This window comes from Oncorhynchus mykiss, chromosome 1, assembly GCF_013265735.2.
Source record: "Oncorhynchus mykiss isolate Arlee chromosome 1, USDA_OmykA_1.1, whole genome shotgun sequence".
In the NCBI taxonomy this organism is placed as follows: domain Eukaryota; kingdom Metazoa; phylum Chordata; class Actinopteri; order Salmoniformes; family Salmonidae; genus Oncorhynchus; species Oncorhynchus mykiss.
This window is the reverse complement of record NC_048565.1, coordinates 84,154,884-84,173,472: the sequence shown is the minus strand read 5'-3', so window position 1 is coordinate 84,173,472 and position 18,589 is coordinate 84,154,884. Positions and strand designations below refer to the sequence as shown.

General features: G+C 41.3%; 1 protein-coding gene across 4 annotated transcripts in view; it reads left to right on the top strand.

The window, feature by feature from the left end:
- The window catches only part of LOC110531033 (leucine zipper putative tumor suppressor 2 homolog), a 99,421-nt gene extending 83,477 nt beyond the window's left edge, over positions 1 to 15,944 (top strand). For 3 of the 4 annotated variants that reach the window (XM_021614317.2, XM_036987414.1, XM_021614340.2), the window contains 7 exons: positions 2,778 to 3,017; positions 3,393 to 3,807; positions 9,253 to 9,999; positions 10,965 to 11,087; positions 11,970 to 12,116; positions 12,236 to 12,766; positions 13,091 to 15,944. In XM_021614317.2, coding sequence (XP_021469992.2) covers positions 2,815 to 3,017; positions 3,393 to 3,807; positions 9,253 to 9,999; positions 10,965 to 11,087; positions 11,970 to 12,116; positions 12,236 to 12,766; positions 13,091 to 13,378 — 2,454 coding nt within the window. In that variant the 5' untranslated portion in view covers positions 2,778 to 2,814 and the 3' untranslated portion in view covers positions 13,379 to 15,944. The remainder of the gene's footprint in view (positions 1 to 2,777; positions 3,018 to 3,392; positions 3,808 to 9,252; positions 10,000 to 10,964; positions 11,088 to 11,969; positions 12,117 to 12,235; positions 12,767 to 13,090) is intronic. The other variant, XM_036987419.1, reaches the window with a different exon arrangement.
- The last annotated feature ends 2,645 nt before the right edge of the window (positions 15,945 to 18,589 follow it).

Genomic DNA, 18,589 nt, shown 5'->3' with positions numbered 1-18,589 from the left:
TACCCCCAAGCCATAAGACTGCTGAACAACTAATCAGATGACCACTGGACTACTTACATTGATCCCCCCCCTACATTTGTTTTTACACTGCTGCTACTCACTGTTTATTATGATTGCATAGTCCCTTCACCCCTACCTACATGTACAAATGACCTCTAACCTGTACCACCGCACACTGACTCGGTACCGGTACCCCCTGTATATAGCCTTGTTATTGTTAGGTTATTATGTTAGTTTTTATAATTTTTTACTTTAGTTTATTTGGTAAGTATTTTCTTAACTCTTCTTGAACTACATTATTGGTTAAGGGAGTGTAAGAAGGCATTTCACGGTAAGGTCTACACTTGTATTCGGCGCATGTGACAAATACAGTTTGATTTGATTTTAACCACCCATGCCAACGACCTGTTCAGCCCGCTATCATCCAGAAGGAGAGGTCAGTACAGGTGCATCAAAGCTGGGACCGAGAGACTGAAAAACAGCTTCTATCTCAAACCTTCTATCATCAGATTGTTAAACAGCCATCACTAGCACTGTCACGACTTCTGCCGAAGTCGTTGCCTCTCCTTGTTCAGGCGGTGCTCGGCGGTCGACGTCACCGGCCTCCTAGCCATCATTGATCCATTTTTCATTTTCCATTGGTTTTGTCTTGTCTTCCCACACACCTGTTTTCAATCCCATTCATTACATGTTGGGTATTTAACCATCGGTTTCCCCTCATGTCTTTGTCAGAGATTGTTTTATGTCAAGTGTTGTTTTATGTTGTATAGGTGCGCGACGGGTCCTCGTACCCATGTTCGTTTATGTATGTACATATTTAGTGTTTGAAGCATGTTAAGTGGACATATATTAAAAGACATTTACACTCCGTTTGACTCTCCTGCGCCTGACTTCCCTGCACCTATACACACGGCTCTGACAAGCACAGAGAGGCTGCAGCCTACATATACAGACTTGAAATCATTGGCCACTTTAATAAATGGAACACTAGTCACTTTTAATAATGTGACTTTAATAATGTTTACATATCTTGCATTACTCATCTCATATGTATATACTGTATTCTATCCTACTGTATCTTAGTCTATGCCGCTCTGACATTACTCGTCCATATATTTATATATTCTTAATTCTATTCCTTTACTTTGATTTATGTGTAATAGGTATTTGTTGTGAAATTGTTAGATATTACTTGTTAGATATTACTTCTTAGATATTGCTGCACTGTCAGAACTAGAAGCACAAGCATTTCGCTACACTCGCAATAACATCTGCTAAACACATGTGTGTGTGTGTGTGTGTGTGTGTGTGTGTGTGTGTGTGTGTTTGTGATTGATGGCTCTGACATGCAGTGTGCCATCATAGTTGGGTTGTATTATTCCTCTTGGCCAGACAGCTTTGAGCGATGCACAACAGGCTAAATATAAAATGTCCCCTATCTGTCCCCGAGGCAACTCACACTAGCATAATATTGGCTGGAAATGAAACACTTAAACACCAAGCACACACACACACACACACACACACACACACACACACACACACACACACACACACACACACACACACACACACACACACACACACACACACACACACACACACACACACACACACACACACACACACACACACACACACACACACACACACACACACACAAGATATTGAACTCTCTCTACCCTCTGCACACACTCTATCTCTGTTTCCTATACTGATGGTTTGAGTGTGACATTTTAACTGTATCAGTGAAGAAGCCAACAGTAGCCGTCATGATGACCTGACAAAATTCCATTGAAATTAAACTTTTCTCTCTATCTCTCTTTCTAACTCAATTAAATTAAAATGGCTTCATTTGCATGGGAAACATGTTTACATTGCGGAAGCAAGTGAAATAGATTATAAACAAAAGTGAAATAAACAATATAAAATGAACAGTAAACAGTAAATATTACACCCACAAAGGTTCCAAAGGAATAGAGACATTTCACATGTTGTTTTATGTCTATTTACAGTGTTGTAACGATGTGCAAAAAGTACAAAAGAGAAAATAAATAAACGTAAATATGGATTGTATTTACAATGGTGTTTGTTCTTGTGGCAACAGGTCACAATTCTTCATGTCGTGATGACACACCGTGGTATTTCACCCAGTCGATATGGGAGTTTATCTGAATTCTTTGTGGATCTGTGTAATCTGAGGGAAATACATGTTTCTAAAATGGTCATACATTAGGCAGGAGGTTAGGAAGTGCAGCTCAGTTTCCACCTCATTTTGTGGGCAGTGTGCACATAGCCTGTCTTCTCTTGAGAGCCAGGTCTGTCTACAGTGGCCTTTCTCAATAGCAAGGCTATGCTTACTGAGCTCAGTTTCTGTGTTCATTCTTTGCAATGTGTAAATATATTCTTATTTTCTCTTAATTGGGTTGGGTCTAATTGGGTTGGGTCTAATTGTGTTACTGCGTCTCTCTCTCTCTCTCTCTCTCTCTCTCTCTCTCTCTCTCTCTCTCTCTCTCTCTCTCTCTCTCTCTCTCTCTCTCTCTCTCTCTCTCTCTCTCTCTCTCTCTCTCTCTCTCTCTCTCTCTCTCTCTCTCTCTCTCTCTCTCTCTCTCTCTCTCTCTCTCTCTCTCTCTCTCTCTCTCTCTCTCTCTCTCTCTCTCTCTCTCTCTCTCTCTCTCTCTCTCTCTCTCTCTCTCTCTCTCTCTCTCTCTCTCTCTCTCTCTCTCTCTCTCTCTCTCTCTCTCTCTCTCTCTCTCTCTCTCTCTCTCTCTCTGCAGAGTGTGTTGGGTGTATGTCTGGTGTTGTCCAGGTAACATGGCTCTGGTTCAGACCCTGCCTGTGTCTGTGACTGACCACCCCAAGCCTCCCACAAGCCTCCATATCGTCACCCTCTCCCCTGTCGTCGGAGGGCCCTGTGACCCCTTTGTCCCCGGAGCCACCATGGGCTCCGTCAGCAGCCTCATCTCTGGCCGGACCCATCAGGAGCAGCGACACTGCCGGGCTGCCAGAGAGTTCAGGTAGGGTGCTACTCATCGGTCGTAGCCCGGGTGCCAGTCTGTTCATGCCCTTGCCCACTCTATTGCTGTCCTGGTCAAGACAAACACGGCTTGAGAATAAGTGACAAGTAGTTGGCATGGTAGCACAAACAGATCTGGCACTCAGACCAAATTGGTTGTGGACAAGGTGATTTTCTAGCCTGGATGCCAGTCTTTTGCCTTGTTTCTGCTCTATTGACAACTCCTTATGGGATTATCATACCAAATAAGAGCACAAACAGACCTGGGGCCAGGCTAGTGATTCTTCCCTTACTATGGAAAAGAGCTACTGGAAAAGTGTTGTATACTGTAATTCTTATCAATGATTATTCTAAATGATAATTATTTTTATTTCAGCACTAAGCCACGCCGTAACAACCCAACTACCAATTGTTTCAAGCTCCAGGGTGATAGCAACACCCTGCCCAGCGGGAGCTCCCTGGAACAACTACTGATCATCAACAACCAGACCCAGCTCCAGCCCACCAAGCTCCAGCCGCCGCCACTGCCCACAAAGAAGCAGCCTCGGGCGGGTAACTCTGCTGGGGGGGCTGGGTGTGTGGCTGGAGGTGGTGGTGGTAGTGGAGGGAATGGGAACTATGGGTTTGTGAGGGAGGAGGTAGTGACTGTAGGAGACCAGAATGATAACCATGTGGTGACGGTGGGGAGTCCGTGTAGCGACTCGGAGGAGCAGAGGAATAACCGAGGTCTCAACGGGAATATCAGCGGGCCGCCGCCCAAACTCATCCCTGTGTCGGGAAAACTGGAGAAGGTGAGTTTCGGAGGGGGATTCCCAAAATGTCAAGTGGTTTCCGAGCTTGTGGTATCTGGGTACCCCTAATAAGTCCTATATTAACTATATAGTCAAGAAAAGACCATCCCAGCTTCCTGGTGGTAATGCCCATGCATTGTCATTGTGTTTATTAAGCCTATCATTAGTATACTTTTTTTTCTTTATTTTTTCTCAATTGTAAGTTTCACTTGTAAAATCCTCACTAAGCTCATATACAGAACATAGAGTCTAGCTAACTAATAATACTTCTATATAATGGTGAAGTGAACATTTCATCACCTCACTATTAACCAACTACTCCCAGCTAATTAACAGCACCGGTGTTGAGGTGCTACTATGCGACATGTTTTACCTTAGATCCTCTCTGCTCTCTGATTGGCTATTCATTTCTATTTATAGAGCGGGAACCATGATCACAGCTCAGACAATGCTAGCTATAGATCTTTTAACAGTCAGTCACCTCGCGTCTATATAATCAATGTCAGAGCTATCTCATATTCTCTGACGCACTTAATGAGGGCTGAGGGAAACCATTAAGAAAACCGCTTACCGAACCAGTGTAGAGAGCTGTCTTTCTCTGTCTCTCTCTCTCCTCCTTCTCTTGATCCGTCCCTATCTCTCTCTCTCCATCCCTACAACTTTCTCTTCCTCTCTCCACCCTCTCCTCCCCCCTGTCTCTCTCTCTCTCTCCCCCTCTCTCTTATGTCGTGACATACTCAAAATCATTAGAAAAGCTGCTTACTGGAAACCTATGAATATTAATGAAGCCAATCAGAGCATTCAGAATGACCTTCCGTCCTATCAGTGTGCCTGTCTTCAACGGGAGGAGACCAGGCATTTCTAATTAACACTGCTGGTATAAATCACCAATGTCAGTTTCTTTTATATTTCTTTCCCTTTATTTAACAAGGAAATGCCAGTAAAGTGTTGGTCGGAGCTATGATACTATAGGATTGAGAGGGCCTTGTCTTGATTCAATTGATTTTGATATCAGGGAATAAGGAAAATCATGAACATGATAATAATTCATTATTTATCATTAAATACAACAATGTTAAGATGTAGTAAAGTGAGTTGTCTGGAAATGCACTTGATACAGTGGGGCAAAAAAGTATTTAGTCAGCCACCAATTGTGCAAGTTCTCCCACTTAAAAAGATGAGAGTAATTTTCATCATAGGTACACTTCAACTATGACAGACAAAATGAGAAAAAAAAATCCAGAAAATCACATTGTAGGATTTTTAATGAATTTATTTGCAAATTATGGTGGAAAATAAGTATTTGGTCAATAACAAAAAAAAAAACATCAGCAAGGGCATTGAAGATGAAACGTGGCTGGGTCTTTCAGCATGACAATGATCCCAAACACACTGCTCGGGCAACGAAGGAGTGGCTTCGTAAGAAGAAGCAGTCCTGGAGTGGCCTAGCCAGTCTCCAGATCTCAACCCCATAGAAAATCTTTGGAGGGAGTTGAAAGTCCGTGTTGCCCAGCAACAGCCCTAAAACATCACTGCTCTAGAGGAGATCTGCAGGGAGGAATGGGCCAAAATACCAGCAACAGTGTGTGAAAACCTTGTGAAGACTTACAGAAAACGTTTGACCTCTGTCATTGCCAACAAAGGGTATATAACAAAGTATTGAGATACACTTTTGTTATTGACCAAATACTTATTTTCCACCATAATTTGCAAATAAATTCATTAAAAATCCTGGATGTTTTATTCTCATTTTGTCTGTCATAGTTGAAGTGTACCTATGATGAAAATTACAGGCCTCTCTCATCTTTTTAAGTGGGAGAACTTGCACAATTGGTGGCTGACTAAAAACTTTGGTGGCTGACTAAATGGCTGACTAAATACTTTTTTGCCCCACTGTATGAACAACAGGAACAATTAACAAATATTATCTTCCGTTAAAAAAATACTGTCTTCATTAACTTCACTAGGGTAGGGGGCACTATTTTCACCTCCGGATGAATAGCGTGCCCAAAGTAAACTGCCTGCTACTCAGGCCCAGAAGCTAGGATATGCATATAATTGGTAGATTTGGATAGAAAACACTCTAACGTTTCCAAAACTGGTAAAATAATGTATGTGAGTATAACAGAACTGATATGGCAGGCAAAAACCTGAGAAAAATCCATCCAGGAAATGGGATTTTTTTATGTTTGTAATTTTCTATTGAATGCCGTTACAGTATCCATTGACTTAGGACTCAAATTGCACTTCCTATGGCTTCCAATAGATGTCAACAGTCTTTAGAAATTGTTTCAGGCTTGTATTCTGAAAAATTAGGGAGTAAGACCACTCTGAATGAGTGGACACTGCAGTGTCCCAGAGGTTTTTCATTGACGAAGCTTTTGTCCGGTTGAAATATTATTGATTATTATGACTAAAAACAACCTAAGGATTGATTATAAACATCGTTTGATATGTTTCTACAAACTTTACTGATACTTTTCAGATTTTTTGTCTGCCTGTTGTGACCGCGGATTACTGAACAAAACGCGCAAACAAAACTGAGGTTTTTGGATATAAAGAGGGACTTTATCGAACAAAACAAACATTTATTGAGTAAATGGGAGTCTTGTGAGTGCAACCATATGAAGATCATCAAAGGTAAGTGATTCATTTTATTGCTATTTCTGACTTTTGTAACTTCTCTACTTGGCTGGTAACTGTTTAATGATTTCTCTGCTGGGTGCTGTTCTCAGATAATTGCATGGTATGCTTTCGCGGTAAAGTATTTTTGAAATCTGACACTGTGGTTGGATTAACAAGAAGTTTATCTTTAAACCGATGTATAACACTTGTATGTTTTATGAATTTTTATAATGAGTATTTCTGTTTTTGAATTTGGCGCTCTGCAATTTCACTGGATGTTGGCCAGGTGGATGTTGGCCAGGTGTGGGACGCTACCATCCCACACCTGCTAGAGAGGTTAACAAATAATGTCTTCATTAACACATACTGTCTTCCATTAACAAATACTGTCTTCCATTAACAAATACTGTCTTCATTAACAAATACTGTCTTCATTAACAAATACTATCTTCATTAACAAATACTGTCTTCATTAACACATACTGTCTTCATTAACAAATACTGTCTTCATTAACAAATACTGTCTTCATTAACAAATACTGTCTTCATTAACAAATACTGTCTTCCATTAACAAATACTGTCTTCATTAACACATACTGTCTTCATTAACAAATACTGTCTTCATTAACAAATACTGTCTTCATTAACAAATACTGTCTTCATTAACAAATACTGTCTTCCATTAACAAATACTGTCTTCATTAACACATACTGTCTTCCATTAACAAATACTGTCTTCCATTAACAAATACTGTCTTCATTAACACATACTGTCTTCATTAACAAATACTGTCTTCATTAACAAATACTGTCTTCATTAACAAATACTGTCTTCATTAACAAATACTGTCTTCATTAACACATACTGTCTTCATTAACAAATACTGTCTTCATTAACAAATACTGTCTTCATTAACAAATACTGTCTTCATTAACACATACTGTCTTCATTAACAAATACTGTCTTCATTAACAAATACTGTCTTCATTAACAAATACTGTCTTCATTAACAAATACTGTCTTCCATTAACAAATACTGTCTTCATTAACACATACTGTCTTCATTAACAAATACTGTCTTCATTAACAAATACTGTCTTCATTAACAAATACTGTCTTCATTAACAAATACTGTCTTCCATTAACAAATACTGTCTTCATTAACACATACTGTCTTCCATTAACAAATACTGTCTTCATTAACACATACTGTCTTCCATTAACAAATACTGTCTTCCATTAACAAATACTGTCTTCATTAACAAATACTGTCTTCATTAACAAATACTGTCTTCATTAACAAATACTGTGAGTGCAACCATATGAAGATCATCAAAGGTAAGTGATTCATTTTATTGCTATTTCTGACTTTTGTAACTTCTCTACTTGGCTGGTAACTGTTTAATGATTTCTCTGCTGGGTGCTGTTCTCAGATAATTGCATGGTATGCTTTCGCGGTAAAGTATTTTTGAAATCTGACACTGTGGTTGGATTAACAAGAAGTTTATCTTTAAACCGATGTATAACACTTGTATGTTTTATGAATTTTTATAATGAGTATTTCTGTTTTTGAATTTGGCGCTCTGCAATTTCACTGGATGTTGGCCAGGTGGATGTTGGCCAGGTGTGGGACGCTACCATCCCACACCTGCTAGAGAGGTTAACAAATAATGTCTTCATTAACACATACTGTCTTCCATTAACAAATACTGTCTTCCATTAACAAATACTGTCTTCATTAACAAATACTGTCTTCATTAACAAATACTATCTTCATTAACAAATACTGTCTTCATTAACACATACTGTCTTCATTAACAAATACTGTCTTCATTAACAAATACTGTCTTCATTAACAAATACTGTCTTCATTAACAAATACTGTCTTCCATTAACAAATACTGTCTTCATTAACACATACTGTCTTCATTAACAAATACTGTCTTCATTAACAAATACTGTCTTCAATAACAAATACTGTCTTCATTAACAAATACTGTCTTCCATTAACAAATACTGTCTTCATTAACACATACTGTCTTCCATTAACAAATACTGTCTTCCATTAACAAATACTGTCTTCATTAACACATACTGTCTTCATTAACAAATACTGTCTTCATTAACAAATACTGTCTTCATTAACAAATACTGTCTTCATTAACAAATACTGTCTTCATTAACACATACTGTCTTCATTAACAAATACTGTCTTCATTAACAAATACTGTCTTCATTAACAAATACTGTCTTCATTAACACATACTGTCTTCATTAACAAATACTGTCTTCATTAACAAATACTGTCTTCATTAACAAATACTGTCTTCATTAACAAATACTGTCTTCCATTAACAAATACTGTCTTCATTAACACATACTGTCTTCATTAACAAATACTGTCTTCATTAACAAATACTGTCTTCATTAACAAATACTGTCTTCATTAACAAATACTGTCTTCCATTAACAAATACTGTCTTCATTAACACATACTGTCTTCCATTAACAAATACTGTCTTCATTAACACATACTGTCTTCCATTAACAAATACTGTCTTCCATTAACAAATACTGTCTTCATTAACAAATACTGTCTTCATTAACAAATACTGTCTTCATTAACAAATACTGTCTTCATTAACAAATACTGTCTTCATTAACAAATACTGTCTTCATTAACAAATACTGTCTTCATTAACACATACTGTCTTCATTAACAAATACTGTCTTCATTAACAAATACTGTCTTCATTAACAAATACTGTCTTCATTAACAAATACTGTCTTCATTAACAAATACTGTCTTCCATTGCAGAACATGGAGAAGATTCTGATCCGTCCCACCGCGTTCAAACCGGTGGTCCCGAAGAACCGCCACTCAGTACAATACCTCTCCCCGAGACCAGGGGGCAACCTCTCTGAGAGCCAAGGCAGCCTCAACCTCCTCTTGCCCCTGTCGATCAATGGGAATAATGGAAATACAGTGGTCAATAACGTGAATACCGTGTTCAATAACGTGGTCAATGGCACTGGGAGCTACGGGAACGTTGTACCTCTGGTCGGCTCGTCTTCTTCCTCAGATAGCAAGAGGAACTCATACAGCGGAGGACGCAATGCTCGCAACAGCCATTCCTGCTCCATGTCAGACTCTGGCCGTAACTCCCTGTCCAGCCTGCCCACCCACAGCAGCAATGGCTACAGCCTGGCCAATAGCGAGGCCTCCGGGTCGGGTTCAGGGTCTGGGGGGTCCAGGGTGGGCCCGGATCCTGGGAGAACCACCACCACAAATGGAGGGTCGGGGATCAACGGAGGTCACGCCCACTCTACCTCCCACGGTCACTCAAACTCGGACAGCGGGCGGTCGTCGACCAGTAAGAGCACAGGGTCGCTGAGTGGGCGAGGCCAGCCCCTGTCGGACAGCGGGTCATGTGGGCGCTCGCCCCCGACCCTGGAGGGTTATGAGGGGGTGGTGAGGGAGCTGGAGGAGAAGTTGAGGGAGAGAGACCTGGAGCTGCAGCAACTCAGAGAGAACCTGGACGAGAACGAGGCCGCCATCTGTCAGGTGAAAGGGGATTTAAGCAGAACTGAAGTGTTGCCTCGAGGAGCAATATGATTAAAATGTTTGTTTCTGTCATTTCTGCTGGTTCTATTACTAAGCTCAATTATTCCATATATACTGAACAAAAATATAAATTAAACATGCTACAATTTCAATGATGAAGTTGATATTTAAATTAATTAATTAATCTATGGATTTCACATGACTGGGCAGGGGCGCAGCCATGGATGGGCCTGGGAGGGCCTAGGCCCACCCACCTGGGAGCCAGGCCCAGCCAATCAGAATTTGTTTTTCCCACAAAAGGGCTTTATTACAGACAGAAATACTCCTCAGTTTCATTAGCTGTCTGGGTGGCTGGTTTCAGATGATCCCGCAGGTGAAGAAGTTGTATGTGGAGGTCCTGGGCTGGCGTGGTTACACATGGTCTGCGGTTGTGAGGCATGTTGGACGTACTGCCAAATTCTCTAAAACGACGTGAGAGGTAGCTTATGAACATTCAATTCTTTGGCAACAGCTCTGGTGGACATTTCTGCAATCAGCATGCCAATTACACGCTCCCTCAAAACTTGAGACTCTGTGGCATTGTGTTGTGTGACAAAATTTCAGAGTGGCTTTTTATTGTCCCCAGCACAAGGAATGTGTAACCTGTGTAATGATCATGTTATTTATTCAGCTTCTTGATATGCCACACCTGTCAAATGGATGGATTAACTTGGCAAAGGAGAAATGCTCAATCACAGGGATGTAAACAAATTTGTGCACAGGATTTGCGAAAAATAATCTTTTTGTGCAGATGGACATTTTTATTCCAGCTCATGAAACATGGCACCAACATGTTACATTTATATTTTTGTTCAGTGTAAACTTTTGTGCCGTACTAGTGCTGGTTTACAGTTTGACCTCTGGATGTGGTATCTGTATGTAACCTCTAAACTGTGACGTCTAACCCCTGACCTCCTGTCCTGTAGGTATACGAGGAGAAGCAGCTTCGCTGTGAGAGAGAGCTGGAAGAGCTGAGACAGAGCTGTTCCTCTGAGATGAAACAGGCTTCACAGAAGGCCCAGAGAGTACAACAGGCCTTACAGCTACAGGTAACAGACAGAGATACTTCAGTCAACTTAGTTTGGGAAGCAGGGCCCTTCTTTGTGTGACAGGTATTGTTGCAAGTTACATAAAAAGCTATTATTATTATTGTTTATTACTGTATTATATGTTGCTTCTGTTTTGGTAGCGTTTCTTCATTTCTTAATTTTCTGTCAAAATGTCACCCTAACACAGTACCCAAACCGTCTGTGCACGTGCGCATATTGATTTTGTCCCCCCACACCAAACACGATCCTGACACGCAGGTTAAAATATAAAAAAAACTCTGAACCAATTATATTAATTTGGGGACAGGTTGAAAAGCATTAAACATTTATGGCAATTTAGCTAGCTAGCTTGCAGTTGCTAGTTAATTTGTCCTATTTAGCTAGCTTGCTGTTGCTAGCTAATTTGTCCTGGGATATAAACGTTGAGTTGTTATTTTACCTGAAATGCACAAGGTCCTCTACTCCCGACAATTAATCCACACTTAAAATGGTCAACCGAATCGTTTCTAGTCATCTCTCCTCCTTCCAGGCTTTTTCTTCTTTGGACTTTATATGGCGATTGGCATCTAACTTCCATAGTTACCATGGCGACAGACCGAACTCAGTTATTTTTTCAATCACCCATGTGGGCATAACCAATGAGGAGATGGCACGTGGGTATCTGCACCAATGAGAAGATGGGAGAGGCAGGACTTGCACTCCGTTCAGCGTCACAAAGAGAACTGACTTCTATATTAGTGCTTGGCAACACAGACGCTCAATGGCGCACGCGAGCAGTGGGGGTGCAATAATTGAATAACATGTATGTTACAATTTATTTTGCAATGCTCACACATGTGACACGAGCGGTGTGGTCAGCATGTAACTGTGTCTTTATGTCAGGTGTTCCAACTGCAGCAGGAGAAGAAGAAGCTCCAGGAGGACTTCTCCTCTCTGCTGCAGGACAGGGAAGAGTTGGAGAGGAGGTGTGCCTCTATACAGAGAGAGCAGACCCAGCTGGGACCACGCCTAGAAGAGACCAAGTGGGAGGTGGGTGGGTCAGGCGTTAAGGTTGATTCATGTACACCATTTCAAGGTAAGTGATCTCAATATTCACAAAATATTTATTCTCCCTCATTTCCTCCTTCCTTCCCTCCCTCCCTCCCCAGGTGTGTCAGAAATCAGGTGAGATCTCCCTTTTGAAACAGCAACTGAAGGAGAGCCAGTCAGAGCTGAGCCAGAAGGGCGGGGAGCTGGTGGTCCTGAAGTCCCAGTTGAGAGAGGTCAGGTCCGATCTCCAGAACTGCCAGGCTACGACCCAGGAGGCTGGGTCGGCACTACGAACACGCTCCCTGGAGCTGGAGGTCTGCGAGAATGAGCTCCAGCGCAGGAAGAGCGAAGCCGAGCTGCTCCGCGAGAAAGTTGGACGCTTGGAGGAAGAGTTGGCGCACCTCCGAGATGCCCTGGCCAATCAGGGAGGAGGTTATATTCCTGGAGGCCAGGCACCAGCCACTAAGGGCCAATGTATGAGCCTGCCCCTCCCCCAGGGGCGTGGGGGTGTGAGGGGTGGAAGGGGGGGCCTCTGCCCCTCTGTGGGGTACCGAGAGGCGGAGGAGGGGAGGCTGGGTTGGGGAGGGGAGAGTGATGAGACCAAGGCTCAGAGGCAGAGTGCTGAAGCTGTGCTGGGACTCAGGCAACAGGTGAGCTCCAACAACGATGTTTATACTTTCTTTCAGTTTCATATGAACCCCCATCCCTCACACCATTGCACTAGTTTCTGTGGTTTCTCTATTGGTGTTCAGACAGTAAAACCTGCACTGTAATGCATGTTAAAACCACACACTTGGAAAAACAATGACCGACCAATCCATTTTTAACCATTTTCATTGGAGAATAGTGCTTGAATAATACTTATTTTTTATACTGCTCTGTTGTGTATTGTTTTAACATTGTGGATTTTGAAATGATCAAATAAATTCCACTAATCAGTTAATCAACCAATCAATCCATGTGTTGTGTGTCAGGTGGAGAGGCTGAGGGCAGAGCTGATGTATGAGAGGAGGAGCAGTGAGGAGCAGCTGGGAGGATTTGAGGAGGAGAGGAGGGTCTGGCAGGAGGAGAAGGAAAAGGTGATCCGCTACCAGAAGCAGCTGCAGCAGAACTACATCCAGATGTACAGGAGGAACAGAGATCTGGAGAGGGTGATGAGAGAGCTCAGTCTAGAGCTGGAGAACAGAGATGTAGAGGACTACGACGTCCACAGCGGCAGCAACGACATCCACTTCGAGGAGATCGCCGCTACTGAGATCTAAAGGGACCATACAAGGGTGTCCTCTCGCCCCAGTGAGATTTAGAGACCAGACAGGGGCGTTGTCTAACCCCAGTGAGATTTAGAGACCAGACAGGGGCGTTGCCTAACCCCAGTGAGATTTAGAGACCAGACAGGGGCGTTGCCTAACCCCAGTGAGATTTAGAGACCAGACAGGGGCGTTGTCTAACCCCAGTGAGATTTAGAGACCAGACAGGGGCGTTGCCTAACCCCAGTGAGATTTAGAGACCAGACAGGGATTTGTCATACCCCAGTGAAATTTAGAGACCAGATAGGGAGTTGTATAACCCCAGTGTCCACTCGCTCCCATGACAATTAGTACCAGCACCCTGATTTGATCTGATTTCCCCATCACTGCTACTGAGAGGTCTGCATCCAAATGGAACCCTATTCGCTATGTAGTGCACTTATTTTGGCTAGAGAACAGGTTACCGTTTTAAATTTGCATCCAGACTACAGAGGGTGTACCTGGACTTACTCCCCTAACCACAGTACCAGCACTCTTTACTTCTCTACACTCTTAGGAAAAGATGTGCTATCTAGAACCTAAAAGGGTTCTCATCTGTTCCCATAGGATAACCCTTTGAATAACTAGTTTTGGTTCCAGATAGAACCCTTTAGGTTCCATGCAGAAGCTCAAACCAAAAAGGGTTCCCCCATGGGGACAGCCAAAGTATAGTTTTGGAACCCTTTTCTCTAAGTGTGTATGCTGTCATGGACAGGGAGCATCTCTGTCTCAGGGTTGAGTTACTCCACTAGACACTGGGATGCACCCTCCTCTAGGGCCTCACAGGAACAGCTGACTGACTACCTGCAGTCAGAAAGGACTCCATCACTTCGCCATTCGGACTTGAAAGAAGTTTAGGGTGTATCTCAACAGTTTAAAGTGGTTTCCTTTCCAGATTGAGATTCACCCTCAGACCAACACATCCTCCTTGCCTTCTCACATGGGTTTGATTGCCCAGCTATAGTACCAGCACTCTATGGGATGTATACTATGACTTTTGACTTGAGAAACAAGCAGGCATCACTCAAACCTTGCTCAAATCAGGGCATTGAAAGCAATGGGAGTCTCAGATAAAGGGCACAAATCTCAGATCAAGTCAAGTGAAATCATCTCTGTATATAGCACACAGGGGTGACTACCTGACGACCAGCACATAATTATGACATCACAATAAAGATGGCATCACCCCTCGACTGTGTTTACATTTGTCCACAGGACTCAGAGCAAATGTTCCACTTTTACAATGTGTTCTCATGTTATATATACAGTATTCAATGGATCATCAACTCATCTAGAAGTAGCAATTTTAAGCGACAGCCTGGTCTTTTTTGAGTTACAGAAACACTGGAGTATTTTAATGGAGTGTATAACGATTCTTGGCACATAGCAAGTGCAACCATTCAGTTATCAACACCGGCTAAGACACAAACTAGGCTACACCAAGAGAATACATGGGATAATTTTGCACAAAAACTCATAATGCTCTTTTCAGTTCTGGACGTGACTGTTCTGTCTTTCTCATGTAGTTGACCCCTTTGTATGGACACAGAAGAGATAGAAGCATGTAGCAATAAGAGGGAGTGCAGCTTGGGAGATCTCACTCTCATATGAAAGGAAGAAACAAATCTCTGTCTCTTTCCTGTTAACTAGCACAGACTTTCATATCAAAAGAAGAAACAAACATTTATTGGTTAAACCTAAAGCTGCCCGTCAAAGATATTGATGCTGCATCGGCTGCTGGGACTGTTATGGAGCCTTCTTGGATCCATGAGGTCAGGGGTCGTGGATCAGGAAGCCTTTGGTGGCACTTTCCCTGATGGTATCACAGTGAAAGCAACAAAACATCATTGTCAAACTGTACTGTAGGCCTCCCTCCCTTGTCCTCTCTCACACACTCTGGACTGTGAATACTCTTCCGAGTATTACTAGACCCACCCCCCTCTCCCTCCGTCACTCAAAAAAGCCAAATAACACTTCCTAGTCTTCCTGTCCCTGACTGTGAGACTCCCTCACTGACATGTAGATAATGTGGATGGCATGATTGCATGTCTTTCCCTGTCTGTCAGAGTCGGTCCAGATAATGTAGGGGTTTGTGCTGGACATTGCATGATAGATTAGCCTAAAGCATGACACCCCGGTCATTATGGAACTGTTACACTGGTTATATTGTTGCCTTGGGAGATCCAAGGGGGATTGGACTGAAATCTCTGGTCAACATATTGGCAGCCACTAGGAACCATAGAAATATAATTACTATAATGTAATTCTATGTCTATGCTGGTTCCTGAATAAATAAGGCAGTCTTCAGCTGTGCTTTCTCATAAGAATGGATTCAACTAGAGGTGTGATCTTTTGTATTACAGAGTAAAACAAAGTATATAAAAAAGATTCTTAAACAGATAAATAAAAATCAATATGATCTATGATGATGATGTGTATATTTTTTATATAGCGCCTGAAGATATTTTGTGGTAACACCGGTACCATTGTGGGTTTAATATACAAAGTATAATAAAGATTTATATATATCTTTGCAGCACCACACATATCCCAATGAGATGATCAATCAGAATTGGAAAAGGTCTAGAAAGAGTGGAGTGATCTATTGCATGCATTAAAATAATTAATTTACATACTCCATAATTTTTTGTTGAACAAGCTGCATTTTGATTAAACATACTGTAATATAAACGCAACATGCAAACAGACAAAAATATTAACGCAACATGCAATAATTTCAAAGATTTTACTGAGTTACTGTTCATACAAGGAAATCAGTCAATTGAAATAAATTCATTAGGCTTAATCTATGGACTTCACATGATTGGGCACAGGTGCAGCCATGGGTGGGCCTTGGAGGGCATAGGCCCACCCACTGGGGAGCCAGGCCCAGACAATGTTTTCCCTGCAAAAGAGCTTTCTTAATGACATAAATACCCCCCAGACAATTTCAGGTGAAGAAGCCGGCTGTGGAGGTCCTGGGCTGGCGTGGTTACACGTGGTCTGCGGTTCTGAGACCAGTTGGACGTACTGCCAAATTCTCTAAAACGATGTGGGAGGTGGCTTATGGTAGACGAATTAACATTTAATTTTCTGGCAACAGCTCTGGTGGATATTCCTGCAGTCAGCTGCCAATTGCACTCTCCCTCAAAACCTGACACATCTGTGGCATTGTGTTGTGTGACAAAACTTCACATTTTAAAGTAGCCTTTTATTGTCCCCAGCACAAGGTGCACCTGTGTAATAATCATGTTTAATCAGCTTCTTTTTATGCCATACCTGTAAAGTGGTTGGATTATTTTAGCAAAGGAGAAATGCTCACTAACAGGGATGTAAACAAATTTGAGAAATAAGCTTTTTGTGCATATGGAAAATTTGTGATTTTGGGGGGGGACCAACACTTTACATGTTCCATTTATATTTTTGTTCAGTGTATATACTAACATTTGGGAAATATCCAGCTTTTAGCCAAGGTTTACATTGGTCAGCACGAACCTCTACTGACTCCCCATCCCGCATGCGGGAGCGTAATCATCGCCTGACACTAATTAGCATAACGCAACGGACATAATATATCCCTTGAAAATATTCCTATTCTTGAAAATCACAAATGAAATATATTGAGACACAGCTTAGCCTTTTGTTAATCACACTGTCATCTCAGATTTTCAAAATATGCATTACAGCCAACGCTAGACAAGCATTTGTGTAAGTTTATCGATAGCCTAGCATAGCATTATGCCTTGTTAGCAGCAGGCAACCTTGTCACAGAAATCAGAAAAGCAATCAAATTAAATCCTTTACCTTTGAAGAACTTTGGATGTTTCCACTCAGGAGACTCCCAGTTAGATAGCAAATGTTCCTTTTTTCCCAAAATATTATTTTTGTAGGCGAAATAGCTCCCGTTTGTTCTTCACGTTTGGCTGAGAAATCGACCGGAAATTGCAGTCACGAAAACGGCGAAGAATATTCCAAATTAGCTCAATAATATCAACAGAAACATGGCAAAAGTTGTTTATAATCAATCCTCAAGGTGTTTTTCACATATCTATTCGATAATATATCCGTCGGGACAATTCGTTTTTCAGTAGGACCGATTGGAGTAATGGCTACCTCTGTATTTTACGCGAGAGTCACCCTGGGAGCCATCAGGTGACCACTTACGCAATGTAGCCGCCTACGGCTATTCTTCAACATAAATGCGTAAAACTACGTCACAATGCTGTAGACACCTTGGGGAATACGTAGAAAGCGTAAGTTGGTTGATAGCACATTCACAGCTCAATAGGGACTCATTGGAACCCAGCGCTTTCAAAATATGGGGCACTTCCGGATTGGATTTTTCTCAGGATTTCGCCTGCAACATCAGTTCTGTTATACTCACAGACAATATCTTTACAGTTTTGGAAACTTTAGAGTGTTTTCTATCCAAAGCTGTCAATTATATGCATATTCTAGCATCTTGTCCTGACAAAATATCCCGTTTAAAACGGGAACGTTTTTTTTTCAAAAAATGAAAAACACTGCCCCTAGAGTCGCAACAGGTTTAATGATCATCATTGTTCAATGCGATTGATCTTTCATTTAGCTGTCATCATCATCATTCATGTCACATATCATTTGTTGTGTTTGGCATCTTCAGACTACATGTATTAACACAAAGCATTTAATCCAAATAATATTTCATATGTGTTCATCACATAGAAACAGATACCTCCATCATATCCTCTGTAGCATGATTTTTAACACATTAAAGTGGAATAAGTAGCACAGGTGTAGTGAACCCCTTTTCACATCTCACTGTTTTTCAGAATCCCATAATAACCATTTTCTGTGTAAATGTCTAACAACGAACGACATTCTAGTCCTTTACGCAGACAAAATATATATTTCAAATGTAGCCACTGCGTCTAGACCAAAGCAACGCGTTTGTTTATTAGTCTTGTTTGTTTTCTTCCGTAGTGTGCATAAATATACAATTATATATTTGTGTATTTATAGTGTTGTGTTTATTAATCTGTGGTGTTAGTCATTCATGTATATTTTCATGCTGTAAATTTCTTCGTCAAAATTACTTTTTATTAAAAGATACACAATGTCCCCATGGTTATTGGAATTCCCTCTGTGGTACATTGGTACACATATACATATATACACACACATACAGTGGGGCAAAAAAGTATTTAG